General features: G+C 33.6%; 5 protein-coding genes and 1 pseudogene across 7 annotated transcripts; 2 read left to right on the top strand and 4 right to left on the bottom strand.

The window, feature by feature from the left end:
- Positions 1-964: 964 nt before the first annotated feature.
- On the top strand, positions 965-5,723 carry LOC110684333 (glyoxylate/succinic semialdehyde reductase 2, chloroplastic-like). The gene is made up of 12 exons (XM_021860777.1): positions 965-1,268; positions 1,780-1,858; positions 2,132-2,197; positions 2,360-2,435; positions 2,517-2,572; positions 3,225-3,309; positions 3,541-3,601; positions 3,764-3,816; positions 3,894-3,964; positions 4,063-4,135; positions 5,073-5,177; positions 5,273-5,723. Exons 1-12 carry the CDS (start codon positions 1,061-1,063, stop codon positions 5,429-5,431), a joined length of 1,092 nt encoding a protein of 363 aa, XP_021716469.1. The 5' UTR covers positions 965-1,060; the 3' UTR covers positions 5,432-5,723.
- An 810-nt stretch (positions 5,724-6,533) lies between these two features.
- On the top strand, positions 6,534-10,812 carry LOC110684332 (nucleosome assembly protein 1;4-like). 2 transcript variants are annotated; one of them, XM_021860775.1, is made up of 12 exons: positions 6,536-6,846; positions 6,945-6,988; positions 7,136-7,231; positions 8,562-8,654; positions 8,894-8,981; positions 9,101-9,162; positions 9,259-9,443; positions 9,518-9,695; positions 9,779-9,822; positions 9,934-10,135; positions 10,288-10,305; positions 10,391-10,812. In XM_021860775.1, the coding sequence occupies exons 1-12, from the start codon at positions 6,759-6,761 to the stop codon at positions 10,454-10,456; spliced, it is 1,164 nt and encodes a 387-aa protein (XP_021716467.1). In that variant the 5' UTR covers positions 6,536-6,758; the 3' UTR covers positions 10,457-10,812. The 2 variants fall into 2 exon arrangements, with proteins under 2 accessions (XP_021716468.1, XP_021716467.1); XM_021860776.1 differs by lacking the exon at positions 10,288-10,305 and having other exon boundaries at positions 6,534-6,846.
- An 831-nt stretch (positions 10,813-11,643) lies between these two features.
- On the bottom strand, positions 11,644-12,586 carry LOC110684335 (cell wall / vacuolar inhibitor of fructosidase 1-like). The gene has a single exon (XM_021860778.1). The coding sequence runs from the start codon at positions 12,474-12,476 to the stop codon at positions 11,943-11,945; it is 534 nt and encodes a 177-aa protein (XP_021716470.1). The 5' UTR covers positions 12,477-12,586; the 3' UTR covers positions 11,644-11,942.
- Positions 12,587-14,363: 1,777 nt separating this feature from the next.
- Positions 14,364-18,293, bottom strand: LOC110684331 (fructan 6-exohydrolase-like). Its single transcript, XM_021860774.1, has 7 exons — positions 17,959-18,293; positions 17,766-17,774; positions 16,166-17,034; positions 15,913-16,071; positions 15,222-15,460; positions 14,871-14,961; positions 14,364-14,772 (listed from the first exon to the last, which is right to left on the bottom strand). The coding sequence occupies exons 1-7, from the start codon at positions 18,173-18,175 to the stop codon at positions 14,542-14,544; spliced, it is 1,815 nt and encodes a 604-aa protein (XP_021716466.1). The 5' UTR covers positions 18,176-18,293; the 3' UTR covers positions 14,364-14,541.
- Positions 18,294-19,019: 726 nt separating this feature from the next.
- On the bottom strand, positions 19,020-22,406 carry LOC110684330 (fructan 6-exohydrolase-like). 2 transcript variants are annotated; one of them, XM_021860773.1, is made up of 9 exons: positions 22,098-22,405; positions 21,942-22,011; positions 21,766-21,774; positions 21,056-21,658; positions 20,787-20,854; positions 20,521-20,682; positions 19,878-20,116; positions 19,496-19,580; positions 19,020-19,401 (listed from the first exon to the last, which is right to left on the bottom strand). In XM_021860773.1, the coding sequence occupies exons 1-9, from the start codon at positions 22,188-22,190 to the stop codon at positions 19,174-19,176; spliced, it is 1,557 nt and encodes a 518-aa protein (XP_021716465.1). In that variant the 5' UTR covers positions 22,191-22,405; the 3' UTR covers positions 19,020-19,173. The 2 variants fall into 2 exon arrangements, with proteins under 2 accessions (XP_021716465.1, XP_021716464.1); XM_021860772.1 differs by having other exon boundaries at positions 20,787-21,658; positions 22,098-22,406.
- Positions 22,407-23,127: 721 nt separating this feature from the next.
- LOC110684329 lies at positions 23,128-27,061 on the bottom strand (annotated as a pseudogene).
- Between the last annotated feature and the right edge of the window lie 432 nt (positions 27,062-27,493).

Here is a 27,493-nt window from a genome sequence, read left to right as displayed (position 1 = left end):
AAACTCTAATGACATTTTTGCTTGTCATTCCTTTATATCTACTTTTGTAGTGGTGGATTTTACCAGCTCTACTATTTTGTTGATTGATTTATCTTGTTCTTTGTACTTTTTTTTTTAACCCCCTTAATGCTCATTATCTAATTGTATAAAGTGGCTCTGGCTGTATTTAGTATGCTCCTTTATCTCATTTTCTTCTTCTTCTCCTCTTTTTGGCAAGAAGTTACTATTGATACAGTCCTATGTTCTGTTTTCAAATCTTTGAGGCCAGTGTTCACTTCTAAGCTTGTTTGTATGTGGTTGAGCAAATGAGCAGTTTGAAGTTCTAGAATAACACTACTTTATTATTTTCATGTATAAGTTTTTTAAGGAAAACGCTACAGAGTACTTATATTAAGTGTTGATGGATTATATTAGCTCATTATGAAAAGTCTAAATAATTGATTACTAATTTCAATAATAAAAAAATATTCATTCTTAGATAATGACACTTGTTTAAGTCGGCTTGTGGCACATCATAACCTTACACAATATACGGTATAAAACATAGCACGACTTGGATATAACCATGGTACATTACTATGCGGCTTGTGCCATCTAGATGTGGTGGAACATTAGCTATACTTGAACTTTATTTTTACAAAGCATGACAAGACACAAAATATAACACTTACTCATCTGGAGTAATGCATTCATAACACGCCTCGGTAGACATGTGCTTTGACCATGTGTGAGCTGCACCTAAAATAATTTTGACACAACACGTAGCTTGTGTGCTCATCACACGTATCTATTTAAGCTCACTTCATTCAAAGTTGCAACCTCACCGCGATTCAAGAGGCACACCTTACAACCATCTTAACTCTCCGTCCTTCCAAAAAAGAAACATGATCAAGCTAGGTTTAGAAAATTAGAACTTAACAAATGCACTTAAAAACTTAATCCATGTCAAATTTCTTATTATTTTCACAAGGGGTGTGGGAGAGAAAGTTGGTTATAAAAGAAAAAGCTATCCAGTAATAGCAGTAGCAGTTGTACACTCCACAAAATCACCTTAAAAAGTATGGCCATGGCGATGACTACTCTCATTTCTAAAACTGCCATTTCCATTTGCCCTTCAACCACAACTTCAATGGCTATTGCATTTAACTCTGCCTCCGCATTTTGCCCTCAATTTAGGCCTAAACCCACTTCTCCTCTCTTCTCTAAACCTCTTTTTTCTCTCTCTTCCAGGCAATCTTCTTCTCGGATTATCAATGCTTTTGCCAAAGGTACTACCTTTTCTATTGATTCTTTTCTAAAGTTTTGATTTTATCAGCTTTTCTGTGCTAGGTTTTTTGTATGCTTTCCTATGTCAATTATTTTTTAAATTGGTTGTGATGTATTGTAATGGTTAGCTGAGGTTGAAATTATAATTTTGATTGTGGTCTGAAATAATTAATTGATAGTGTCATTAAACATAGAACTTACAAGAATTTGCTGGGTTTAATCACATAAATTCATAATTATCATATATATTATGACGTATACAACAAAGTTGAGCAAATGCCATGATGAATTGATGATAAAATGAAATCAGAAAAATAAGGAACTGTGTTCATTAATTGGAAATTGGACAATTCTTTCTGAATATTTTGAAATGAATTGGAATTTTTCGAAACAATGGGGAATGTTCATGTGACGGTTCTGAGTAATTTCACTGTAGATTGTTTTCATTTATGTTGATGAATAATGATGTTATAAATTTTAGCCAATTCTGAATATCAATGTGTATTATTGCAGATGAATTTTCAGGTCGTGTTGGGTTTCTTGGTCTGGGAATCATGGGTTCTCCAATGGCCCAAAATCTCATTAAGGCCGGGTGAGAATTGTATGAGCTTTTTCTATATTAATTGTCAGGGTAAAATGAAGTATTTTGTCACAGAGCTCGAGTTTATAGATGGACATGATGGATTTTATGTTTAAGTATGTAGTACTTCGTTTTTGCTGATTGAAATAAAAAATAATATCTGCATTCGTCTTCCATGAGTGATCTGCTGGATTTTCGATATGTTTTTAGTGCTGGATACTTGTAATGTACTACTCAGTGCTGCTATCTTCCTACTGTTATGACATTTTGATCTTCATGGTGTAGATGTGATGTGACTGTCTGGAATAGGACAAAGAGCAAATGTGATCCTCTCATCAGCCTTGGTGCTACGTAAGTTGCTGTGTGCATATATTATAACTTAATTATTCCTCATGCTTATACAAGTAATCTTCAAACTGGCAGAACATAGGTCTAGTTGTCTAGTTGATATAAGTTTCATGTAGCAGTTAACTTCCTTGAAATGTTCATGTAATAAATTTGTCACTGGTACAGGTATAAACCCTCTCCAGAAGAAGTAGCTGCGTCTTGTGATGTGACATTTGCCATGCTTGCTGATCCTGATAGTGCAGTGCGTATGTTTCTTTTGTGTTCTCTTGCTTGGTTTTTTGTTTTTCCGCCTTGATATCAATATCTAAGCCTTTTGCATTAGATGGATGTTGCATGTGGGAAGAATGGAGCTGCAAATGGCATGGGTCCAGGCAAAGGGTACGAAGTTCTTCAGTAATGCCAGATATTTAGTTATATAGTTCAATGCTATTTCATCTACTGTTTTACAAGAGTAAGATGGTAGTTGTCCCCCTCCCCCTTCTTATACTTGCACTTCTACACCCAGGCTTTGACTCTAAGGCTAGAAGTCAAGATGCAGTGGTCTAGTGGAAGTGTTTTCATTAAATTGGATGCTTTATTCAATTCTCTCGTGAGTCTTTGACGGTCTAAATTTTAACTTTTGCTATTATATAGCGAGCTCAACCTTTTGCAACTTCAGCACCAATTTGTAATGAATCTATTAACATTTAACCAGTTTTGGTGTGTGGTGCTTTTATTTATCACTTAATGAATATGGTTCTTAGTGAACCAGCGAATCGATTGCTGGTATGTTTCCTAATTCAACAGTTTTTAAACAATAAATATCAAGTATAGTACTCCGTATATTTTTTTTGGAGCAGAACAACTAGCTTATGAGCAGATCCTTTGAAATAGACTTTACATATGTTTGCATTCCTTATTGTGTAGTTTAGGTGACATGAGGGTTTCTGTAACGGTGGAGGGAAAAGATAATAATTCATACTTCTAATAAAATTGTCTATGTGTAAGTTCTGATTACTGTGTGTAACTTTTGTTAAAATGAGATATGAAGGTATGTAGACATCTCAACAGTTGATGACGGAACATCTAAACTTATAAGTGAGCGTATTAAAGCAACTGGGGCATCATTCTTGGAGGTATTACTTTCATTTCTTCTCTGCATGCTATAATCACTTAATCAGTCATCAGGAACCCCCCCCCCCCCCCAAAAAAAAAAAAAAAAAAAAAAAATAAAAAAAATAAAAAAATAAAATAAAATAAAATAAAGAATAAACAAAGGAACTGCGGTGAAAGGTTTATCCTTGTAACATATGCAGAGTATTAAGTTAACATTTAAAACATTCTCAAGTTTATGCACTTCGTAACAGGCTCCAGTTTCTGGGTCCAAAAAACCAGCAGAGGATGGGCAACTAATTTTTCTTACAGCAGGTAACTCACTTATCTCTAGAATTAGTGTCATCTTTCCCAAATTGTATATATTGTATTATTCTACCTGGTAAAAGTTTGTCAAATTCCCATTTTTAATTGTTCGGTTCAGCTTATTACATCCTACTTTCTGTTTGAACAACTCTTGGAATTGCTAATTCACAGGTGACCAGTCTCTATACGAAAAGGTTACTCCCCTCTTAGACATCATGGGAAAGGTACATTATCTTGGTTAGGTATTGATTCCCCTTATTATATTTATATGCCCCTCATATAACTTGCAGAATCATTTCAGTCAAAATTCTATCTTGGAGATATTGGCAATGGAGCCACAATGAAACTTGTTGTGAACATGATCATGGGAAGGTACTGGGACTATTAAATCCTGCATGCTTATTCATTTTGAAGGGAAATCATATAATATCTTCACTAATATTACATTCATGGCCATCTGCAATTTACAGTATGATGGCATCGTTTTCTGAAGGACTGCTGCTTAGTGAAAAAGTTGGGCTGGATCCAAGTGTGCTTGTTGAGGTATATCCATAGAAGTATATAGCTAATTTGTTCACATTGTCTATTATTTTTATGGTTTAGTATGAGATGAAGGTAGTGGTTTTGCTCTGTGGCTTCTCCATATAAGCCCTTATTAATCTTAATCTACATCCTACTTATGACAAACTTTAAAATTTAGAGTATACAAAGTAAATACTTTTCTGTTCTGAAATTTCAGCATGTACCGCACCAGGCGCACCTTATTCTCTTTTGGAAATGAGATTTTTATATCCTAGTGTTGCGACACTACACCATAAAGGAGCAATGTTCATATGAATGTTGGTTATTTATGGTGTGCAACAGCCAACAGCCAACAGCCCACAGTGCAACCCATCTCCCAAAATTTTCTTGTTAATGCTTCCTATATCATTTTGCCTTTTGTGCTTGAATTCAATTTATACCTGAGCTTAGAGCGCAAGATTCAAATTCAGAACCAGCAAGGTTGCATATCAGCATATGTATTACTGTGGTGTTCTGCGATTACATATGTTCTTCAATTTCTCTACAATCTGAGATTGTTTAGTAGAAGAAGCAAGGTTGCATATTAGCACATGTTTGCACCTCCTAAACAGTTTTTGTTTTTATGGTTGTATGTGCTACCCAGGAAGTTTAAGACGGCTTTGAAATGTTTGTGTTCATTGATACTCTTCTTTTATCATTTTTCTTAGTAAAGGAACGCATGCCTTTCTTTTGCCTTTCATGTCATAATAGTGTAGGGTGCATACTTTTGCTCAAGTAAAAAAGCCTGCACCTAATGACTGGTGAGATTCCAAGTTAAGGGCGTATGGGGAGTCCAAGTGGGATAGATCATAAATGTTCTAGGACAAATTTTGACATTATACTATTATAATTCTGTGCAACTAATCTCAGTTGACAGTAATAATATTCTTCGAAATCTTTGATTATGTGATGATTGCAGGTAATCACACAAGGTGCAATTAGTGCACCAATGTACAAACTTAAGGGCCCATCAATGATCCAATCTCAATATCCTACAGCATTTCCCTTAAAACATCAGCAGAAGGTCAGTTAACATTCAAACCATTTTTCCTACCAGAACTCCACTCATCAGCTTCCTTTGCTGAAAATATATTACTTGAATTTCAACACTTGTGGCAGGATTTAAGGCTTGCTCTTGGATTAGCAGAGTCTGTTTCTCAACCAATACCAATTGCAGCGGCTACAAATGAGCTTTACAAGATTGCCAAATCTCGTGGCCTAAGCGAGCAGGACTTCTCAGCTGTCATTGAAGCTCTGAAATCCAACACTACAGTATAAGCAGCAACAAGTTTAATCCTGTAGAAATCTGACTCACTTTTGCATGAATGCAGTGTACCAAATAAAACAAATCATACCGATTATTTAATTCCTTCTTCGCCCTCCCCTCTCTTGATATTTCCCTACATGAGTAGCCCTCTCTTAATAAACCTTCACTTTGCATATCTACTTTGTGGGCAGAATTTCCACCTTTAATATGCAATTAACGGTTATATATGGTGCTGATGAGTTGGAGACTATGTTTAATCCGAATGATGTTAGAGTCTTTCTCAAAGCTCTAGTGTTTATTTTATGTTCGAGTATAATATTTTACATGCACCTACTATATGTAATAAGGTGAGAATATTTAGGGTAATCCTATTTAACTTGCTTCATTATTTCCTTAAGAGTTTGTGTAGGGAGCCACTCATATGTCACATTTGCTTTGCTCATCCTCATTAATAATATGTGCCATGGACACTCAACAACACAAGTGAGCAATTAACCGTATATTTTTGTAAAGGAAACACTAAGCATAATATTTATTGCAAATCAAGGTCCATCAAAGTTATATTTATTTATACTTTTTTAGAAATAATTTATAAAAATTAACACAGAATTACCGTTACTATCCCATCTTGCAATATAAATAAAGTTCGTCAAAACATATTAAAAATGAAGTCAACTTGCACACATCATCAAATCAGAGTGGAACTTACCTAAGTTGTTGACACATTATATCATTCAACGCATCACATTCCCTTCGTAACTTCGTATTAAAAGTAACTAATTCAAATGACTTTACCAAAATCTAATACGATATTGAAGTCATAACCTAACTTGAAAATAGAATATTGCTGAAAAATTTCTACTATCGTCCAAATTCAAGTCTAATATAAATGAACCCAATTCAAAAAAATTCGTTTTTCTCAGTTACGAATCTGATTATGTATAATTTTGGTTGGAATCAAAGTAAAGTATCAACCATCAAATCAATCAATTTCCAAAAACCCTATACAAGTATCAAATTCAATTTTTGAAAAAAAACCCAAGTTGAAGGACAGAATAACGGTGGCGTGCGACCGTGCGCGCAGTATTAAAACAGGAAAGTCGTAAACAAAAGTCGTGCAGTTTAGGTTAAGTACCAACACTTAACCAGACAAAATAGGAGAGAGAATTTCGCTTCATTTTTTAAAAAGAAAAAAAAATATAAACAAAAAATAAACGGAGAAAGTTGCGAATTACAAACCGCCGACTCTCTCCCTCCTTCTTTCCTTCCTTCCTTCCTTCACTATCTTTCTTTCTTCGCTGCTAAAAATTTCATCTTTTGAAAAAATCAGGGCCAAAAATGAGCGATAATAACAACAACAACAACACCAACAATGATCAGATGAACTTATCTGATCTTGCCGTCAATCTCCCCGCCGCCGCTGCAGGTTTTACTCCTGAATTTTCTCGATTTTTTCCCCATTTTTTTCGATTTTTTTTTTTTTTCAATTTTGACGCTTTTTTTGAAATTTGTTGTTGGTTTTAGCTTTGAGCGCTGAGGATAGGGCTGGTCTTGTTAATGCGCTTAAGGTGGGTTTTCAATGGTTTTTTTTTAATCCCATTTTTTTGGAATTGAATTTGTTGGTAATTATGAAATGGGGTTTATTTTTAATGGGGGTGATTAATTTTTGGTTTTAGGGTTTTGATTTTTTGTAATTTTTGTTGGGTTTTATGTAGAATAAGCTGCAGAATTTGGCAGGAGAACATTTTGATATACTTGATTCATTGACACCAAATGTTCGCAAGCGTGTTGAAGTTCTTCGAGAGATTCAGGTTTTTCATCCTTTTTTCTTCTTCTCATTTGTGTAATTTTTTATTTTTACATAATTTGTTATTTAGAAATTGTTATTATTTATTGAAAATGCAAGTTTTTCTATTGATTGAACATTCACATTTTGATTCATAGCGGTGATTAGGTTACTTTTAAGCTCATTTTGCTGTCGAATAACCGGAGAAGAGTATAGCCGTGGAAGAATTGTGTGATAATTATTTGATTTTAGGGTTTTGTAAGCATTATCTGCCAGTTGATTCTCAATTTTATGATGTTTAGGGTTTAATCATATCTTTGACTTGTCTTATGTGGTGGATGTGTTTGAATATGATATCATTTGATTATCTTTGTTGTAATCCTAATAATTGCGATTTTGGCATTGCAAGTTATAATATATTGACTGCTTATTAATCGCTGACACATTGAAGAGATTGGGAAATATGTGAGTGTGGACTATTATGTTTAGGATAATTTGTGTATATATACTGAAAGTTTTGGTATTTGTTGTCACTTTGATTTTTGATGTCGTTTTTACTCGGTGTTGTTATGTTAGCTGCTGCCTTGTCTTTTGTTTCTATATGAGTTTAATGTTGCTGATTGGAAACTGCAAAGTGTAGTAGAGAGAGATTTGTAATTATACTTGCTGCATTGGACCACTTTGACTATAACACTTCTCCCCAAATCTGTTTTAGGAGGGAAAAGGGCTTGGATGTTTTAGGGTGTTATAAATGTTTTAAATTGGGTTTTCTTCACAGTTTAGGTTGTATACAAGTTTTTGTTGTCATTTATGGCTTTTTTATGAGTGAATTGTTTTGTGGGAATAGGAAGAATTTTGGGAGTGTGGGTATATGGTATTGTCCTTTATTTGTTTATCACCACCATATATTTTTTTGAGGAATATTACCACCATGTTTGGTTTGCATATATCAATGGGAATGTTTAAAAAAAATGTTTGAGTCGATCTTATATGTGTAATTATCAAGATATTAAAGGCCTTAAAATTTCCCCTATCTCCATGAGTTATAGAGGAATATTAGGAATTAAGCTTTTGTAATTGATTTGCCACTTGTTAGTAATAGGAGGTTTATACAAGTAAAATAAACTGATGTTTGCGTTTTACATGTGGATTTTGCATGATAAACATAATATTGGCTCTCGTGGCCTCTGTGCTGTCAATAAGGCTCGAGTGTCTATCTGTATTATTCATATTACCCTTCTCTTTTAGCATGCGGGCTCTGGGTTTTTTCTTTCATGAATTGTGGTTCTCTGCTATGCTTGTTCATATTGGGTTGAAAGTTCAATACAAAATGTCCTGATACCATTTTCATACAGGGCCAACATGATGAGCTTGAGTCTAAATTTTTCGAGGAAAGGGCTGCTCTTGAGGCAAAATATCAAAAGCTCTATGAACCACTTTACACAAAGGTATGTTTGAACTGAAGTCATGGAACTCTACTTTTTATTTATTTTTATTTTTTATTTTTTTATTTTTTTTATTTTTTATATCCCTCTATTTCTTCTTTAACTTTTTGGAATGACCCCACTTATGGGATTAAGGCTTTAATTGATTGATTGATTTCTTCTTTGACTGAACTGCAGTACATGTTATATGAATTTGATCAATGTTAACTGCACTTATTCTGGTTTTATGTCTTCAACTACAGAGATATGATATTGTTAATGGAGTTGTTGAAGTTGAAGGTGTTACAAATGAAACAATGACAGAGCAAGCAGAGGAAGAAGCACCTGAAGGTAAGAAGTAACTCTTTATCCACTGTTTATGATTTGTAGTGATGTTGACTTGTTGAGGATCCTGCAAAGACTTATGTTAATGGAATGTAACTCTTATTATGTATTTTTGCTTGGCTCAGAGAAAGGTGTACCTAACTTTTGGCTCACTGCAATGAAGACCAATGATGTTTTGGCCGAAGAGGTGAGCAGTTTTTTCTCAATTTTCCCCTGTTTTTGCGGATAAATTTAGATCTCTTGATGAATTGGAATGGATATGTGACATAAGTTTATATTCCAGATTACAGAGCGGGATGAAGGAGCTCTCAAATATCTCAAAGATATCAAGTGGGTCAGGATTGATGATCCAAAGGGATTCAAGCTTGAGTTCTTTTTTGATACAAATCCCTATTTTAAAAATACTGTTCTTACTAAAACTTATCACATGATTGATGAGGATGAGCCTATTTTAGAGAAGGCTATAGGGTAAGCGGCTAACTGTTGGGAATTATCAATTTTCTCATGCACTCGATTATAATCTCTTTATTCCATTTGTGTAGAACGGAGATTGAGTGGCACCAAGGAAAATGTTTAACACAAAAGATCCTGAAGAAGAAGCCTAAAAAGGGATCAAAGAGTGCCAAACCAATTACTAAGACTGAGAGTTGTGAAAGCTTTTTCAACTTTTTCAACCCCCCACAAGTTCCTGATGATGATGATGATCTTGACGAAGATGCAGTAAGTTTGATTTCTCTAGTGCTTTTATCAATCAAGGCTCATGTAACAACTAACTACTAACTACCAATTTGATGTACCGACAGGCAGAGGAACTTCAGAATATGATGGAACAAGATTATGAGATTGGGTTAGTAATCAAATTGTGATCAATGACATGGGTTTGTTTGGTACAAAATCAAAATCATTGTTTTGTGCTGACTGCTAACTAATTTTCCTTGGAACACTTCTTGTGACACAGCTCTACTATCCGAGACAAAATTATACCTCATGCTGTATCGTGGTTTACTGGAGAGGCTGTTCAGGGGGATGAGTTTGATGATATAGTTGGCGAAGGGGATGATGATGATGACGAAGACGATGATGATGAAGACGAGGATGATGATGATGATGAGGATGATGATGACGACGACGATGAGGAAGAAATTAAGATCAGGAAGAAGGTATAGATTCTGCAAGCAACTGTTTGTTGAACCCCCCCCTCCCCCCCCCCCCCCCCCCCCAAAAAAAAAAAAAAAAAAAAAACTATCTTTACAATATAAATCAGTGGATGGGGAGCTCTATTTTAAATGTGGCCTTTATTTTTCTTTTGCAGACATCATCTGGACCTAAGGTAAACTTTAACGGTCATTATTTGGTTGCTTGAGGATCTCTTGACAATACATTATATGTGAATTTGAATTGTGTGTTATCAACAGAAGGGTGGAAGAGCACAAGCTGGACTACCTGCAGGAGAGCATCCTCCTGAATGCAAGCAACAGTAGTTGCTCTCGTGCTACCTGAAGAAACAGAAGCTTGACTGCGCATCTGGTCTATGCTGTTATATGGTATTGAGGTTTACCCCTGGAGTTTTGATAGATGCAATTCCTTCTGTTATCAATTACTTAATTCATTGCGTCTTCCCTTTCACTTATGTGGAGGCTCTGTAATGTGCTTGGGTAGTGAGTGTTCTTTGTTCGATTTGTGGGTTTGAAAGTGAAGATTTGAAATATATGGGTTGTTTATATATTTATTCTCTTCATTTGCCTTACCATTGTTGAATCAATGCCTAAGGTCGTTTTGTCACTAAGCATATGTTTGATTACAAACTATTTCTTTTTGCTGCGTCCAAATTTGTATATATGTTCATGCTCTCTATTTTTTGAAAATTGACTGTTATATTCTGTTTTCATAGCAAGCTGTGACTAGGAACCCTAAAGTTGAGAACAGTTTGACTGGAAGTTTTTTTTTAACTTATTTCGTGGAACTAGTTTTGTTAATTTCACTTAATATCTTTCAATATTCGGCCCCAAACTTATTCCTAGGCTGTAGACATTCTCACATTAATCTTCTAAATTTTCGTATAAATCTACAGACTTTTTTTTTTTCTTTTCTTTTCGGCTTTCTTCCCATTTCTATAATCTTGTATTTGAATTTAAAAATGTGGTAAATTTTCACTTTATTCCCTTTATTTTCAATTCTATTATGATTTTTAGATGAACTGATTTTTTTTTTTTTTTTTTTTTCTCTGGTCTTTGATTTCTGTCGAAACTACCACGTTTACTGGATTATTTAGTGATCTAAGGCCCTTTTAGTACTTAGTAGTGGCCATTGTTAATGGGATGAGAAAGTAGTAGATAATCAAAAGTTTCAGCTATACATAAATAAGTGCAATATCTTTGTGCTTAGTAACAAATACTAGTTATGTCAAATTGTGTATAATTTCAAACGGTAATCTCTAATTTATATAGCGGAAAGTACAGGACATAGACTTAAAGTCTTAAAGATGAAGTTGCGCACTAGAATTGCATGAGATGAGATAAGATATAACTCCTGTCATTTGCTGGCTTTTAGTTATTCATATTAATGCTTACTTGTTAAGCATTTCCCAATGTCCTTGATGATTAACTCAAGTTTTGGTTTGCTTATGCTTGATTAGTTACAGATTAGTTAAAGATCAAAACACAAAAGGTTTTTTTTTTTTTTTTTTTTTTTTTAATAAAGTTGTAACTTTGCAAAAGTTACTTGCGAATTAGGATCACATATGTGAAGGTGATACAAGATTTGCCATTTTTATTATAAGTTGTCTTTAAATAGTATGCCACTTTCTTAATTTTGTAACTTGGATAATGTTCTTTGTACAACTTTTTTCTGAATCAGACGAATTAAAAGAAATTAGACACGGCTTGTGAGACATTTATTTGGTACTAGGAAGTATGTTGAAGGACTTAACAAATACTCTTGGTATTTACCACACAAGGAACTAAAACTTCACTCCAAATCCTTAATCATAGAAGCAGCCACATTAGATACACCATGAAGCATCCGTGTCTGACCCGGAATTGGGCCCGGAACCTTATCCTCCGGGAACGCCATCCGGCACGCCTCAGCCTCATTACCTGCATCCACCATGGCTTGTTCTCCAAACTTTGGATTCCCTTGCTTCACCGCTCTAACTGCTAAATCTATACTTGTATCCAGCACAACCCTGTAAAGCCGGATACACTGCTTCAAGGCCCGGATGGTATCCGGGTCATGGGTCTTCCGGGCCAACTCCTCAACATATTGAAGTGAGTCCGAAAACCGGGTTTTAACATCGTCTATCATGATCAGGATCAGGCTTTGAGTGTCAGCAGCCTTGGAGCTCCGTGGGTCGGACCGGAGCTCGGCTTCGCATAGTACCGGGTCGGGTGTTTGCTTGCATGTAGTGGTCACAAGGTCATTGGTAGTCTTATGGTGGGAGTATGCATGTACAAGGGTAATGAACAGGAGAAAAAATAGTAAAGGATTGCTTAGAGTTTTCATGTCAAGTAGTTTTTAGAAGCTTTATGATTTGAGGTATGGTTTATGGTAAGTTTGAGAAACAAATTTGTTTGTTTTGGTGCAATAATTATTGGGACAAAAACATTATGTGGTTTCCACCCTTTTTTATAGAGGGATTGTTGGTCAGTGATGCTTACAAATATGGTGGGTACCACTCTTTGAAAATGTTGCGTCTCTTCTATTAATATATTTTCTGTGGGCAACTAGGCATCAAATGCGCATTAGTTTAAGTGTAAGTTTATGAGGGAAATTAAAACTTTAATGATCTTTGCTTTATAAATCAGTGAAATAGTCGATTTGCATATTCAAAACGCATTCACATGTATGTTGAAAATAACTTCAAAAATAATATCCGATCCGTACAAAGAAATACGAATTGTATACTCGTATATGACTATCATCCTTAATGTTTATGTTCCGATATTTCTATCGTAATGTTTCACTTGATTACAAACTCGAATTTTGTGTATGTTCTTGTGAAGTTATGTGTGGAGTATATATAAAACTTTCACGAGCTAGCATATAGTACTGTAGTATATAACAGGATTATAGGAAGTATTAGTGTATTACTAGTTGGTGGGTTCATTATTGGTCAAATTTTTTAAGCAAATGTGACAATTGAGTCTTCTAATAAAAGAAAATAGAGAAAAATCATGTCAACTTAGATTTTGTCGTTTGACAAAGTTGCAATGTAGTTAGATTATTTGAAACTTGTGAATGAATTAATGCTGATGAAGTTGGTCGTTTTGAGGGGAGACTTTCAAGTGTGACTGTGCAAGTAACCTCACAACCAAATTCATGTGAAATCTTCATTGGTGATTGAAAGTACGGCAGAAACTGTTACATGACTTATATGTGTATCTATCACAATTGTTGTGGTGTACACACTTGCTGACATGCATTTAAAATTCATAGTAATCCCTAGTTTTTCAAACCTTGAAACTTTCCAAAAGAAACAAAAATTGAAATTGTCAGTTCCTTTCTTTTCAAATAATGTAGTTAGTTTCGTGGTACTCCCTCCATTTTTTAATTATATGTCTATTTTTCTCTGTCGCACTAACGAATGTAATGTATGTAAGGACTATGAAATAATCCTTAATTGATATACTCATGTTTGAGATTTGATACTTAATATTTAATATATAGTTACTTCATCCGATTTATAATAATCTTAACATTTTGACTAATATGAATGTCGATATTTTAAGACATTAACCTTTTAAAAGTTGTACTTAAATAATGTGAAAACCAATGTTGGAAGTATTATAAGAAACTTTAATTATACACTTCCAAATCCACTCATTAGGAGTATTACTCACTATTGGACATTGGTGGCTGGATATGCGCATACCTAAAAAACAAAAAACAAAAAAAATGTTTACGAGTATAAGGCCTTTACATATCCAAATTCTAGAGGCTTCTATTAATTGCCTTGTATAGTTGTATAAACACATAGCCTAATTTAGTTAATCATGCAGATTCTTCCTTCCTAGCTTAGTTTTAACAAGAGAATAGCCGTGTGGAACCCTCCACGTTAATCATTGAGTGGTATTGGTATAAATATTGAAAATGGAATGTAAAAGAAACCAAAAAAGAGTGGAAATAGAAACAATTAGCCCTTACTTTTTTTATTTGTTTTGTTTAAAGAATCACTTAAATCCTTCTATTTTTTTTTTTTTTTGGTTGAAGGTTAGGTTAATTGTTACACTGGATTTTAGAGAGTTAACAAACAGGTGAAAATCATTACCTAACCAAACACTAGGTAACCATTACCAAACCAAACCTGTTAACCAAAGGTGACGTATGTAACGGTAATGATTTAATTGAATCCGTTTTCAATTTAAAAATACTAATAAATAATGACAAACATGTATAAATGACTATTAATCTACTATATCAAATAGATTCTCGACTCACAATTCATACAGTATACATTAGAGTAAGATTAAAAAGTTAAACAATACATCTAGGTGGTGTAAAACTCGCCTTAGCTTAAATATATAGATTATATCATCTTATACATTGAAATCAAATAAATCTATTATTGTTATAACTCTTGTTTATCCATCTTGTTGGTGTGAGAAGCCATAGTTGTTGGGAGATTCAATTGAGCCTTCTTCATGCTCCAAGCACTCAATTTAGTGATCTTAACATCTTCGGTTCCATTATTGAACACATACAATTTCGCGTTGTCGTTAGTTGCTAGTGTTGGATAAACTCTTGCAGTAATGCAACTTTTTCCATTGGCACCAAAACTCTCCACTATGGAATGATCAATCTGTCCCAAAGAATTTAAAAAAAGGTTTAGCAATACTTCTGTAAAATTTTAATGAATGTGGGAATATATATGATTTTAAAAAGTTTGTCGTAACTCACCAAAATTCTCAAAGATAGCTCATCATTGACAGGATCAACATCCACAAATGTTCCAAAACTTAGTTTATCAGTAGTTGGATTTAGAGAAGACCTGTGCAAATCAAAAGAACAAACTTGAAACTTCAGCCAACAAATAAGACACAATTTGTGTTAGTTTGTTACCGTGTTCCTATCCAATATGGACATTTACTACTACCTCCGTTAACTTTTATTTGCAACTTTGACGTATTATTTGTGAGATATAAAATATTCCAAAGTTGTAAATAAAAGTTAACGGATGTCTAATTTCTGATATAAAAATGATTCATGATTAATATTTTGGTATATTATTTAAACATTTAAACTACTAACCTGCTTTGGTCACTGCACATTAAGACCACATATTTGCTTGAGCTTTTGAAAATTCTGAAGAAGACCGCAGTGTACTCTTCAAGGCCCGTCGAAACAAGTGTTAGGAGTCCAAATGGCCCAACTTTTCCATCAATGGATGCTCCTTTCCTGCTGCATAATATTTGTGGGTTGGTCCATGTTGGGTCCAATTCCTCAACATTCTTTAATTTTGGTACTTTGAATGAAACTTCCACATCCGCCTTTACCCAAAAAAGAATGTTATAAGCTATTAAGGAAAAATAAATAAATACTTGTTTCCCCATAATTAGTTCATATTAAATTTTAATCCATTCACTATACTCGTATTATTTTAGAAATTGTTTTAATGCAACAAAAATTGTCAATTGCAAGAAAGGTTTAGGGCATGTTCACATTTACTGAACTGAACTGATTGGAGCTGAACTAAACTGAACTGATTGGAGCTGAACTAAACTGAACTGAATATTTTATGAGAGGGAAATTAGGAGCTGAACTGAACTGATTAGAGCTGAACTGAACTGAAATTAAGTAAATGTGAACAATCCCTTAGTGCTGGAGTGACTGAGGTCGACTAACATAAATTAACATGCATAAGGAGTTGTCTCAAACTTAAATCTTATACGGAGTATGACACATCATAGAAAATTAGTAAGACCAATAAGGAGAATTAAACCTGAGAGGCCGTGACTCCAGATACTTCAATGAGCGACCCTCCACCAATTACTTGAGAAATCAATTGTACTGGATTTTCTCGTAGACTTTCAACTTCTGTTAGTGGCCATTGCACCAATTGTTTGCCAGATTTATCAAGTACAATTGTTCTTGGAATTGCCTTAATACACACAAGTACATGACATTGCTAATTAGATACATGTACATAGAAAAAAAAAAAAAATTATGGAGCTTAGTAATTGTTGATTAGTTACCTGAAGTCCGGACCAACCCTTTTTGATATCATCTGTTTGGGTTGAAGATTCATTAACCCACCCCCATAATATTCTACGATTAGTTACATCATCAAAGAATGATTTTGACGCGTAAAATTTACCATAATCATACCTCAAACCTAGATCACTTTCAATTGATCCCTCATCCGGGATATAGACATCCTTATCAATGTCATACGTTCCAATAGTGTAGTACTCATATTGAGTATCAAATAAACTTACTTTGAAGACATGCTTGACATCCTTACCAATAACAGATGTATCAGCACCTAATGACTTTCCAACATAAACAGGGAAAAAATCAGGGCACTCCCAAATCCCGGTGCCTTCAGCTGAATGAAGAGGATGTTCGGTGTTGCTCCAAGTAATAAAGTCCTCACTCGTAAATATAACTGCTAAGCCGCGTTTAAAATGTTGTGTACCAACGATAACTCTCCATTTACCGTCTGGTAGTTGCCACGCAGTAGATGGATCTCTAAATTCGGAAGCATTGATGTTGTCATTAGAGGGTGTACCAACCATTAAGGGATTTTGAGGTACCTTAACCCATTCCTTAAGGTAAGGGTCAGACAAATTTTTGGGCAAGGCCATGTTTTGGACTTGGTACTTTTGAGTGTCGATACCAGTGTATAAGATTGCAGGCTTATTTCCGGGGAGTATGGTAGCAGAACCCGACCAACATCCGTTGATGTCGTATGGTTCGGATGGAATAAGGGCAATTGGTTGGGGTGTCCAGTTGATTAAATCGGTTGATGTTGAATGTCCCCATACAATTTGAGTGTGCCAAACAGCCTCATTGGGATAGTATTGGTAAAACAAGTGATATATTCCGTTGTAAATCATGGGTCCTATAACACATAAACAAAAGAGAATTAAGGTTTGTAATTAATAAAATGTTACAAACCCCCTCCCTTGAACTATGCAGGTCCATTGTTTACAAGCCTTAAGCAAGCGTCATTGGACAACCGTGCTGCGCTTTATACCCGTCCCCTCCCCTACGGCCTCCTTGGGACAAGGGGAGCCCTAGTGCGGCTACTCTTTCTAGTTCACTTAAATGGTTATAGTTTACATCTTTAAGGCCAAAGTTTAAATTTTTGACCGTATATTGCCTATTAATACATACAAGAAGATTTTATCGGTCTATATATGATCATGTTTATTTTGTCTAATGAGTGTCTTAAGATAGTTAAATGTTATAACTTATACCAACACGTAATTAAATGTTACATTATTAGTATACCTTTATAAAAAAAAAATGTAACCACTTTAGTAAAATGGTTCTTCCATCTAATTAAATAATACAGAGTAATGTATAAATGTATTGACTGCTAGAAAGTTCACAGTTATGAAAGCCAATGAACTACCGAGGACTTTTTAAGCACCAAAGAAAAAGTTCCTTTTTAAAATTAGGCACAAACTAATCTCTATTCATCTTGACCATTAAAAACAGGAATAATACAGCAAGATGCATAATGTAAAGTGCAATGGAGTATTATGACCTTAAACTAGTCACTAGTGTATATTAAGCCAAATATTAAACAAATTAAAAAGCGAAAAAAAAAGGTAATTAAGAACTAACCATTAGGATCTGCAATCAATCCAGCCCAAAATCATATCCAATTTCAACATCAATTCCAGAATATTCCAGCAACCAAAAAAAAAAAAAAACAAAAAAAACACAACCATTAGCTGTTGATAATCTTGAATTAGATAACTAATCGAATACATTAGAGAAGAATTAAGAGATAATAAGAGAGAGAAAAATAGCATACCATTCATCCAAAATTGGGGTGGCTGAAAGTGAAAAGCAGTTCTATATGGATCATTATTTTCACGATTAATCATCTGATCATCAACAATAAACATATCATCATGATTATTATGGACCGTCTGATCTTCTGCTATGGTGGACAACCCATGGCTGAGTAGCACCAGATAAATACTGAGCAAAAACCAACGACTTCCACTGTTAGGATTAGGAATAACCATTTTTAGTGAGAAAGTTTGATTTAGAATTTTTGATTAAGATTTGATGAATAATTAGTAGCTAAGTGTTGGGGTTCGATTTATGGATTGGATGTATATTATTAAACTATTGTTATTAGTAGTAATCATTTACTTAACATATGATATACATTTACACGAAGTATATAATAATTTTGACTTAAAGAAGCAGTCTTTGTTATATTATTATTGGATTATAAAATAAGATTTTGCAATAGTCTTTTTCATATCATCTGCAATTCTTAGTTGTACAATCTAATAAACATCCATCGTGCTCCGGAAAATGGGATCTTTGTAAAGTTTCATTATCTTACCTGTTTAATTTTTTTAGGAATGGCTTTTCTAAGACAACTTGGGTCTATTGTGTTAATATACGTATACATACATTGGGTTGTATACTTGTATTAGTACAATTGGATTTATTTTGGTCATTTTGAAATATTTTGATTAATTGTATGTGATTTTAATTATTAATAGTGAATTCAATAGTTTTGGTTATAATTTGCATTACCAAGATAACATCCCTTCAATATTTGTTTTATTTCTTTTAGAGAACCTCATATGTTGCCAATCCACCATGACAATTGGCATGATGCCATGATTTGTGGATTTTTGAATGTTAGAGGATATACGAGTACAATACTTGTTAACCATTAATCCTTTATTATGCATATACTCCCCCCAGGTCATCGTATAGCTTGACATTTTTTTAGGTTGGAGTACAACTGTGACTACTTCAAGTTTGTGTAGTGTTGATTGGATTATATATATATATATATATATATATCACATGTATAATATTAAAAAATAAAATAAAATTAAGCTTATCTAATTCCAAATTTCAAGTCTATGATCATATTAACACAAGACAGATTTAATAAAAAACTTTTTTAAAAATTAAAATAAAAATTACCAAACAATTGCTCCTCCACTATAGGAATAAGAATCACAAAACAAAATGAAGCTATCATCTATCATAAAATTCATAATTCATCTTTATGCTCCTCATTGTGATATTCCATGTTCTTGGAGAGATTGATTTGGGCCTTCTTCATACTCCAAGCATTTAATTTAGTAATATTAACATTCACTGTTCCATAATTGAAGGCATACAACTTTGTTTTGTCATTAATTGCCAATGTGGGATAAACTCTTGTTGTGATGCAACTTTTTCCATTGGCACCGAAGCTCTCCACAATAGAATGATCAATCTGCCATATATTAGGGGAAAAATTCACTTATTGTTTTACAAAATAATTAAAAGTGTAAATAAAAATTAATTTTTAAAGGCTAATTCAAGCTCACCAAAGTCCTTAAAGAAAGATCTTCAGGATCCACATCCACAAAAGTCCCGAAACTTAGTTTATCGGTTGTTGGGTTTAAAGTAGACCTGTAAAATCATTAATATATGTGACTATTTATTTATTTATTTTGGCATAGAAAGTGTAGTATTTTCTCCGTTTCTATTTAGTTGACACGTTTGATTTAGGCACATATATTAAGGAGAGGAAAGAGTGTGAGAGATAATGAAAAAACAAGTGGGGTAGCTTGTAAATGCAAGGTAAAAAATTTACCCCAAAAGGAAACGTGTCAACTAAACAAAAAACTTCCTAAAAAGTAATACGTGTCAACTAAAAAGAAACAAAGGTAGTGTTAACTAGTGCTTTTAAAGACCTAAAATACTAACCTGCTTGGATCGCTGCACATTAAGACAACATATTTATTTGGGCCTTTGAAAATTCTGAAGAAGATCGCAGTGTATTCTTCTAAGCCCGTAGAAGCAAGTGTTAGCAGCCCAAAAGGCCCAAGTCCTCCTTCAATGGATGTACCCTTTAGGCTGCACAATATTTGTGGGTTGGTCCATGTTTGGTCTAATTCCTCAACGTAAGTTAAATCTGGTACTTTGAATGAAATTTCTACATCCGCCTTCAACAATATAATAATAATAATAAAATAAAGAAAATTGATTAGCTTCTTCTAATTAGTACACTCAATTGGCTTAAAAAAGAGCTTGGGACAGAGGTTAGGTATATATATAGTGGATTAGGTGGTAATTATGTGCTTTATATATACAAGGTCTTTGTTGTAACGTTTTTAGCATTATTATTGGAATGAATGAATATACTATTTTTATACTAAGCTAATTACTTCAATTAGTTGTATATACAAATTCATTTTCATTACCATTATACGTTAAGTGTTAACGGCTTAATTATTTACCAACTACTACGTATGTCATATTGTCATTTCAAGTGCAAGTTGATCTTTGTAGCAAGATCCTTAAACTAGTATTGTACTTTTCTATAGAAAAAAGTAAGGCGCGAATTAACCTGAGAACTTGTGATGCCAGATATTTCAATAAGTGATCCTCCTTTGATTACTTGAGATAACCATTCCACATGATTTTTTTCTCGTAGCGTTTCAACCTCTTTCACTGGCCATTGCACCAATTGCTTCCCAGATTGATCCAGCACAATTGTTCTTGGAATTGCCTTATATATACAACAACAATATTTCACTAATCAAATTCATGCACATATAATCAAATCTATACATACACTAAAAAATGGTTTGTAATGTGCAATAATTAAATTACCTGTATTCCGAACCACCCCTTTATCATAAATTCTGTTTGCGTTAAAGATTCATTAACCCATCCGAACACTATCCTACGATCAGTCATACTATCAAAGAAAGACTTTGACGCGTAAAATTTACCATAATCATATCTCAAACCCAAATCACTTTCAATTGATCCCTCATTAGGCACGTAAATATCCTTATTAATGTCATACGTTCCAATAGTATAGTACTCATATTGAGTATCAAATAAACTTACTTTGAAAACATGTTTGACATCCTTACCAATAACAGATATATCAGCACCTAATGACTTTCCAACATAAACAGGGAAAAAATCAGGGCATTCCCACATTCCGTTATCTTCAGCTGAATGAAAAAAACGTTCAACATAGTTCCAAGTTGCAAAGTCCTTGCTAGTGTAAAGAACCGCGATTCCACGCTTTCCTTGATGAGTACCAATGATCAATCTCCATTTACCATCCGCTAACCGCCACGCCGTGGTTGGATCTCTAATAGATGAAGCATTGAAGCTGTGGTTGTTATTAGGTGTGACAACCATTAGTGGATTTAGGGGTACCTTAGTCCATTCCTTAAGGTAAGGGTCAGATAGATTTTTAGGTAAGGCTAGATTTTGAACTTCATATTTTTGGTTGCTAAATCCTGTGTATAAGATTGCTGGTATATCTCCAGGAAGTATAGTTGTAGACCCTGACCAACAACCATTGATATCGTAAGGTTCCGAAGGCGTAAGGGCAATTGGTTGTGGTGTCCAGTTGATTAAATCAGTCGATGTAGAGTGTGCCCATACTATATCAGGTTGCCAAAATGCACCATTGGGGTTATACTGGTAAAATAAGTGATATATTCCCTTGTAAACCAGGGGTCCTATGACAAAATATGAATCTCCGTCAAGTTTAGCATAGTATAGAGAATCACGAAGGATAATAATGTACACGAGATTTGATTGGAAAAGAGGTAGTTAAGAAACTAACCATTGGGATCTGCACAAATCAAATCCATATCCAATTTTCAGCACCATTTCCCCATATTTCAGCAGCATATACATTAAAAAAAGTTGACATAAAAAGTAAAATAAATAGTAACTTGGAAAAAAAAATGATGAAAAGTTGAGATGGTAGCTAAAAAAAATAAAAATTAGCATACATACCATTCATCCAATTTTGAGGTGGTTGAAAGTGATAAGCAGTCCTATGTGGATCATTAGTATCATAATTAACCTGTTGATCATCAATAATAATACACTTAATTATATTACAATAAAAAATCAGATAAAAATACTAAAATCTAATCATGAAATTTGGACCTCTTGATGTTGAGCTGTGATGATCATTCCATGGCTTGATAGCATAAGAGCAATACTCAGCACTAACCAACTCCCATTGATGGGAATGACCATTGCTGAGAGAGATTCAATAATGTTGATTTGGATTAGATTCAACTTCAAAGGGTAGGTAGGTGTTGTGTTTACTTTTTTTTTGTATTGAACAGATAGATAAACTGTATCCTGTATGGTATGTTCAAATGCACCAATTAGTTTGTATGTCAATGATTTTGGATATTATAATATGACTTGATTATATAGCATTATAATTAATAAATTAACCATTTGTACACAAAAAAAGATAATATTAACTAACCACTATTATACTTGTTGATTAATTTTTAATCATCTTGTTTATATTGGAGAGAGCTTTTGGTAGGTTGCATTTGATGGTCGTACAATAATGTTTAGCATTAAACTCCTAAGTTGGTATTCAAAATATTACTTTGTAACATGTATCAAACTTTATCTACATCATTTGTCCTTTGCAAATCCCTAAAAAATCTCCGGCTTTGTTGAATTTCGAATTTAAAATAAGAACTAGAATATCTCAATCTATTTTTGCCTTAGAAGTTAAAGTGCTCCGTAATATTCTTTTCTTTTGTATCATTTTTACCTTAATTGATTGCTTTATGGATATTGTTGAAAGTTATTTATTTTCTAATTTGTTAACACGGACTTCATTAGCCACATGATCTGATAAAATGCACATCAAAATTATATACGGAGTGATCATGATATAAATTTGACCGGCCCTTTTGTAAATTAAAGAATATAGTAATAACTAATAAGTAATTTTAGAGATTTGTAAGTCAAATTTTATGAGAAGGCAAGAAGCTATATTCAACCACAAATTCAATCACTTAAAACCTACTTACGTACTACATAGAGAACTTGATGAGAAGCCAAAAACTTCTCAATTAGTGTACAATCTCTTAAACCTGTATACAATTCCAACATACAAAGAGAATACTACATATAAAATTTGTTAATGAGCTAAAATAACCCAATATTATTATATTTAAATTAATAGATCGAAAATAAATTTAGTTACATGTAAAACCCTTACTTTAAAGTAAAGTAAAACCATATAACTCTCTTACAAAATACAATAAAAGGATAAATAGGAAATAGAATTCACATATTCTTCCAAATTATCAAACAAATTGAATATAAAATAAAAGAAATTATGAGTAATCACAAATCATTACTTAGTTTTCCTAGTTATTAATTATCAATTGGAAGATTAACTTCAGCCCTCCTCATACTCCAAGCACTCAATTTAGTAATATAAACATCTTCGGTTCCATAGTTGAACAAATATAACTTTGCTTTGTCATTAACTGCTAGTGTGGGATAAACTCTTGCAGTTATGCAACTCTTCCCTTTAGCACCAAAGCTCTCCACTATGGAGTGATCAATCTGTCCCATACAATATATTAATAAATATAATTGATAATGCAAACTCTTACAAATTTTTGTAATTGTGTTAATACGTATTCAATCTTCCATCCGAGGCGAGTGCACCTAGAATTATGTGCATAAAAAAAATTGATTGCTCACTTGATATTTATTGCTCATTTGAAAATGATTTTAAATAAACAAAAATCACCAAATGAGTAAAAAGTCAAACTTTATTGCACCTAATTCTAGATGCACCCAGATGTAAAAGGAAGGTGTGACGTGTTAACACTATTATTTATAAAAACTTTATTTGAACTTACCAAAGTCCTTAAGGATAACTCATCTTTGGTAGGATCCACATCCATAAACGTTCCATAACTGGGTTTTTCAGTATTTGGATTTAGAGAAGACCTGCAACCAGAAAAACAAAGGTAGTATTACAAAGCATATAGAAATTAATGATTAATGCTAATTTGCAAACACAAGCTTAGAATTGATTAAGTTTATTAATGTTTCTATCTTTCAATTAACCTTTTATGCTTCTTTCCTTTTTTTTTTTTTTTAATATATATATATATATTATTTTTATTTATTAGTGAGGACTAAACTTTTACAAAGTACAAACAAAATTAAAGTATTGACATACACCATTTTTTTTTAACCGATATTTATGTTTGTTTGAATCGTTTTAATGTGAAAATATTATTGATCAAAATTTTATGTCAGCTAATATGACGATTAAAATAGAACACTTAAAAAACTTGGTGGTAACCTGCTTTTGTCATTGCACATTAAGACCACATATTTGTTTGGAGTATTTGGGTCCTTGAAAACTCTAAAGAAAACTGCAGTGTATTCTTCTAAGCCAGCAGAAGCAAGTGTTAGCAGCCCAAATGGCCCAATTCGTCCTTCAACTGATACTCCCTTTTCGTGGCACAATGCCTCTGGGTTGGTCCATGTTGGGTCCATTTCTTCAGCATCCTTTAATTCTGGTATTTTGAATGAAACTTCCACATCTGCCTTTAACAATAATAACCAAGGGATTGATGACCATTAGTAATTTTCTGTACTACCTCCGTTTCGTATTAGTTGCAACTTTGAAATATTTTATATCTCACAAATAATACCCAAAAATTGTAATTAATAAGAAACGGAGGTAGTATGTTAAAATGATCAAAAGATACCCGAAATAAATAAATTAATAAATTATTTCAAAGAAAAGACTAAAAATATTTGTGATGCATCAAACCATAACTGTAGGAAAATGTATATATTAACCTGAGAGCTAGTGATTCCTGTTATTTCAATGACTCCTCCTCCTCTAATTACTTGCGAAGGTAAGTCTACTTGACCATGTCGTAGTGTTTCAACTTCCGCGACTGGCCATTGCACCAATTGTTTGCCAGATTCATCGAGCAAAATTGTTCTTGGGATTCCCTTGAGTACAGGAACAAGATATATATTATCAATATGTTGAAAAATAAAGAACTAGATATTGAAGGACAAATAAAAGGTTAGTAGGGTGATTAATTATATACCACATCTGTTTCATATTATTTGCAACAATTTAACATAAAGTAGAGAGGAAAAATGTCTAATCGTTTGAAATAATATGAAACGGAGGTAGTAATATATATAATCGTTGCAAATAATATAAAACGGAGGTAGTAATATATATACCTGTAGTCCAGCCCATTCCCTTTTAATGTTATCTTCTTTGGTTGAGTATTCATTAACCCACCCGAATAATATTCTTCGATTATTCATACTATCAAAGAATGTCTTTGCAGCAAAAAATCTACCGTAGTCACACATCAAACCCGAAACACTTTCAATAGATCCCTCATCTGGTATATAGACGTCGTTAACAATGTCGTACCTTCCAATAGTGTAGAGTTCTTTTTGACCATCAACCAAACTTATCTTAAGAACATGTTTAACATCTTCACCAATAACAGATGTATCAGCACCTACTGACTTTCCAACATAGACCGGGAAAAAATCAGGACATTCCCACATTCCGGAATCTACAACTGAACGTAAAGGATGATCGACGATGCTCCAAGTTACAAAGTCCTCACTTGTGTAAAGAGCTGCTGATCCATTCCTCCCTTGTTGCGTACCGATAATGGTTCGCCACTTACCGTCAGGTAATAGCCAAGCAGTGGTTGGATCCCTAAGATTAAAGGGATCAACGTCGGGTGTGCCAACTATTATTGGATTTTGAGGTACCTTAACCCACTCCTTAAGGTAAGGGTCAGACAAATCTTTGGGTAAGGCTAGGTTTTGAACTTGGTAATGTTGACTGTCGATACTGGTGTATAGGATGGCCGGTTTATCTCCGGGGAGTATGGTAACGGAACCCGACCAACATCCCCGGATATCGTATGGCTCAGATGGAATAAGGGCATTTGGTTGTGTTGTCCAGTTGATTAGATCAGTAGATGTAGAGTGTCCCCAAACTAATTCTGGTTTCCAAAATGTACCTTCAGCATTTATTATTGGTAAAAGAAGTGATATATTCCTTTGTAAATCATGGGTCCTATAACATGTAAACAAAAGAGTAAGCTAAAACATGCATATTATAACGATTTATAATAACTGAAAAAAAATTACTGTGTACAGTCGTCTCAGAAATACAATGATTTAATCTGTAAATGATTCAAACCTAACCAATCAACCTAACCAACTTGTTTACATATACTTAATTTCAGTTCATTTCAGCTCCAATAAATTCAGTTCAGTTCAGTTCAGCTCTAATCAAGTTCAGTTCAATTCATTTCAGCTCAATTCAATAAATGTGAACAGACCCATATACTTCGTATCACATACGCAACAAAATAATGGTACTCCGTAATATGTAATTGCATGATGTTAAAAGAAACTAATACGGAGTATAAAACAAAAGGAGATGAAGCTAGAGAGGTAAAGTAAAAACTAACCATTTGGATCTGCACAAAGTCAACCCAAAAACCAATCCAACATTCAGCACCAATTTCAGCAACGAACAACCCAGTCACATCCATTAAGGGCATTAACATGTAATTAATTAACACAAATTAGATAGCTCATTAAATAGAATAATTATGCTAATAATAAGAGAAATAATAATGCATACCGTTCATCCAATATCGTGTTGGTTGAAAGTGAAAAGCAGTCCTAAATGGATCATCGTGATTAAACAGAGCATCAACATTATAATCCGCTTGATTATCTTCTGCTAAGTTGGTCAACTGTTTGTTGTCATTGTTGTTAATCGGAATAGCCATTAATGAGAAATAATGATTAAGAGAAATTGACTTAGATTAGATGGAAATTAAGGTGTTGCGTTCTTGGGTTGCTTTATGTATACTCCAATTTGTACTATTCTAAAAGGAAAAAAAAATGTATTTATGAACGACTTTCATGCTGGGTCAACTTAATAATTAGAGGGAAGTGGAGTGGATGTAAGGAGAGAAAAGATAGGAATACAAAATTAAATTGTGTCAGTTTTGGTAGAATGAATGTAATTATTTTTTAAAAGGTAAGAAAAAAATAAAAAATAATAAAATAGGAAGCCCTAGGGGAATTCCTATTGTATTTGGTAGAATGTAATTATTTAGGGTCCTTTGATATTAAAGTAGGTATCAATCTAAGTAACAATATACCACAGAGTACACACTGCTTTACTTGTGTAGCTGTGTAAGTTGGAAATATATGCAGCTACTAATCGATCACACAAAAATATACCACAGAGTACACACTGCTTTACTTGCGTAGCTGTGTAAGTTAGAAACATATGCGGCTACTAATCGATCACAAAAATCCGTGATGGCACTGGCGGATCTATTAAGGAACAAATTCGAATTACCCCAATCCCTAAGCTAAAGCCCCCGCTTTGCAATAGATAGTGGTTCTCGGAGGGGCTTTTAGTTGATTCGTGAGTTGGTTCTGAAAGGGTCGGTAAATCATCGGCTACACAATCGCCGTCTTGT

This window comes from Chenopodium quinoa, unplaced genomic scaffold (genome assembly GCF_001683475.1).
Source record: "Chenopodium quinoa cultivar QQ74 unplaced genomic scaffold, ASM168347v1, whole genome shotgun sequence".
NCBI classification, from domain to species: Eukaryota; Viridiplantae; Streptophyta; class Magnoliopsida; order Caryophyllales; family Amaranthaceae; genus Chenopodium; species Chenopodium quinoa.
This window is presented reverse-complemented; position numbering and strand designations above follow the sequence as displayed.

Coding starts and splice junctions, on each gene's coding strand:
- LOC110684333 (XM_021860777.1), top strand. CDS start 1,061: ATGGCCATGGCGATGACTACTCTCATTTCTAAAACTGCCATTTCCATT. Junction 2,198..2,359: donor CTCATCAGCCTTGGTGCTAC/GTAAGTTGCTGT, acceptor TCACTGGTACAG/GTATAAACCCTCTCCAGAAG. Junction 5,178..5,272: donor CCTTAAAACATCAGCAGAAG/GTCAGTTAACAT, acceptor CACTTGTGGCAG/GATTTAAGGCTTGCTCTTGG.
- LOC110684332 (XM_021860775.1), top strand. CDS start 6,759: ATGAGCGATAATAACAACAACAACAACACCAACAATGATCAGATGAAC. Junction 6,847..6,944: donor TCTCCCCGCCGCCGCTGCAG/GTTTTACTCCTG, acceptor TGTTGGTTTTAG/CTTTGAGCGCTGAGGATAGG. Junction 9,823..9,933: donor GAACAAGATTATGAGATTGG/GTTAGTAATCAA, acceptor CTTGTGACACAG/CTCTACTATCCGAGACAAAA.
- LOC110684335 (XM_021860778.1), bottom strand. CDS start 12,476: ATGAAAACTCTAAGCAATCCTTTACTATTTTTTCTCCTGTTCATTACC.
- LOC110684331 (XM_021860774.1), bottom strand. CDS start 18,175: ATGGTTATTCCTAATCCTAACAGTGGAAGTCGTTGGTTTTTGCTCAGT. Junction 16,072..16,165: donor AGGGTTGGTCCGGACTTCAG/GTAACTAATCAA, acceptor GTGTGTATTAAG/GCAATTCCAAGAACAATTGT. Junction 15,461..15,912: donor CTGGAGTCACGGCCTCTCAG/GTTTAATTCTCC, acceptor TTTTGGGTAAAG/GCGGATGTGGAAGTTTCATT.
- LOC110684330 (XM_021860772.1), bottom strand. CDS start 22,190: ATGGTCATTCCCATCAATGGGAGTTGGTTAGTGCTGAGTATTGCTCTT. Junction 19,581..19,877: donor ATGTGCAGCGATCCAAGCAG/GTTAGTATTTTA, acceptor ATGATTTTACAG/GTCTACTTTAAACCCAACAA. Junction 19,402..19,495: donor ATCTTTCTTTAAGGACTTTG/GTGAGCTTGAAT, acceptor AATATATGGCAG/ATTGATCATTCTATTGTGGA.